The 2,099-nt window shown below is 47.0% G+C and overlaps 1 protein-coding gene across 1 annotated transcript in view; it reads right to left on the minus strand.

Annotated features, from left to right (window-relative positions):
• Nucleotides 1–2,099, minus strand: part of Traf1 (TNF receptor associated factor 1) — a 17,164-nt gene that overhangs the window by 13,314 nt on the left and 1,751 nt on the right. The window contains exon 2 of the mRNA XM_004641475.2: nucleotides 796–880. Within this exon, the coding sequence (XP_004641532.1) occupies nucleotides 796–880 (85 nt within the window). The remainder of the gene's footprint in view (nucleotides 1–795; nucleotides 881–2,099) is intronic.

Raw genomic sequence — 2,099 nt, forward strand, 5'->3', positions numbered from 1 at the left:
AAATAAAAAATAAAATAGGTCTTGGGCCAGGGAGATGGCTCAGTAGAATAAGCGCTTGCCTGGCAAGCACAAGGGCCTGAGTTCAATCCCCAGTTCTGCAAAAAAAAAAAAAAAAAGGCCAAAACAAAAAAAAAAAATTTTTTTTTAAATGTATGTGCTACAGGTTCTCCCTACACAGCTCAGACTCATAGCGATCCTCCTGTTTTAGCCTCTGTGGTGCTGGGATTACAGCTATGCACCACCAAGCCCAGTCTTGGTGATGGGCTCAATGCACCCAGGAGTGGGTCTGCTTGGCATGTGGTGCCAAGGATCTAACCTGGTCCCTGCACTTGCCTAAGCAAGTGCTTAGTCTGCTGAGTTATCTCACTGGCCCTCAAATAAATTTTTAGCTTGAGGGCTGTACAAAAGTCCACGTGGTGGGCTGGATTTGGCCCACACATCACATTTTTTGAATTCCTGGTCCAAATGGTGAATTTCACCCTAAATCTTTCACAGAGCAGCTGGGTGGTTCGGGACAAAGTGTCTCACCTCTGTGAACATCTGGCTTCTTACTGCTGTAAAGTGAATTCAGTATAGATCCAAGGCAAAGGAGGGAGGTGTTTACCAGGCCACCTGGGTCTGCTTGGCCTCATGCTGGACCAGTCAAGAGAATGGGCAAGGTGGGGCCGGGGAGATAGCTCAGTAGAGTAAGTGCTTGCCTGGCAAGTGCAAGGGCCTGAGTTCAATCCTCAGTTCCAGAAAAAAAAAAATTGAGAGAGAATGGGCAAATACTCTTTCCTGGCCACACCAACATACCTTCTCTAGGGTCAGAGGGTTTCCGGAGCTCTCAGGTTGTAGACTGTCCCCTGTGCATTTGGGACAGATGCGATCCTCACTGTTCCTGGGGAAACATGAACAAATCTGCTGAGCAAGACACACGATGACCTGGCAGCGTCCATTCTCCTGCAGTGCCAAAAACCTGAACCCCCGCCCAGTGCCAGTGCTGACACCAGCAATCACATAGGCCCACTGTCCCAAACGGCAAGAGCAAAGGAAATCATGCTTTTTCTGCAGCCAAACCTGACCTCAATGGCCCTCACTCATCCCACTTCGTGTGAATATTTTTCTTTCACTGCAAAAACATTAAAGTGTTTGATTATGGGGTGCTGCCCCTGTCCCCACTAGAAGAATTAGGTCATGCACTGGCTGGCCTTTCTAAACAATGAAAAAGAATTCCCAAACACATCTGGTCCTAGGGGTTTAGGCAAGGGATTGTGGATGAGTGATTACACTTGCCCTGCTCAGCAGCCTCTGTTAGGTTTTGGCCTATTAGTATTGTCATAATTACTCATATTAATACATACATAGATTTTTAAAAAAAATTTAAAAAGGGAAAAGTTAAAGTTGCCCGGTAAAGAGACTACATCTACCCTACCTGTATTATCTAACATTTATATAATGAGTGGGTATTAACTTTGCTAAGAGGAAGGAATAAAACAAGTTCAAAACAACAGCTCTGGAGCATGCAATCAGGCAGGGACTTAGCCAGCCCACAAAGTCACAGCTAGTGCACTAGCACAGCCGAACAAGAGGTTCAGGAAATTCTCCCACCCATCAGTATATTGTATTGACTCTTCCAAATTGCAGCATGTCAAGTTCCAGGAAAATGTACTGGATCCTGGTTATTTTTCTCTGAGGCCCTGCTGGAGGAGGAGCTGCTGAGAAAAGGCCTGGAAAGCCCTCTAAACTTTCCTGCACAGAGTAGAAAATGCCCCCAAACTTTCTGAATGAGGAGGACCAGTGCACAGGAGGCAGAAGGAGGTGTGAGTGAAACCAACCCTGGGGCCACAGACCTGTGACCTGGACCTCACAGACCCTGGAAAGGCCCTGCAGAACCAACCTAGGGAATTTTTGCAGACAGCAAGAAACGGGACCTGAGATTTGTCTCCAGCCACAAAACTGTTCCCGAATCCAAGTTCCTGATCTGTAGGCTACCGCTGCTAAAGGAGAAAGTAGTGGCATCTGTTGCAGAGGGACAGTGAGGCTGGTTATGGAGGAGTTTTGGCTCTAGGGCGGCTTGGGCCTCCCATCTAAATGAATAAATAAGGGGGCTGGATTTT

Source organism: Octodon degus, unplaced genomic scaffold, assembly GCF_000260255.1.
Source record: "Octodon degus isolate 3935 unplaced genomic scaffold, OctDeg1.0 scaffold00137, whole genome shotgun sequence".
NCBI lineage: Eukaryota > Metazoa > Chordata > Mammalia > Rodentia > Octodontidae > Octodon > Octodon degus.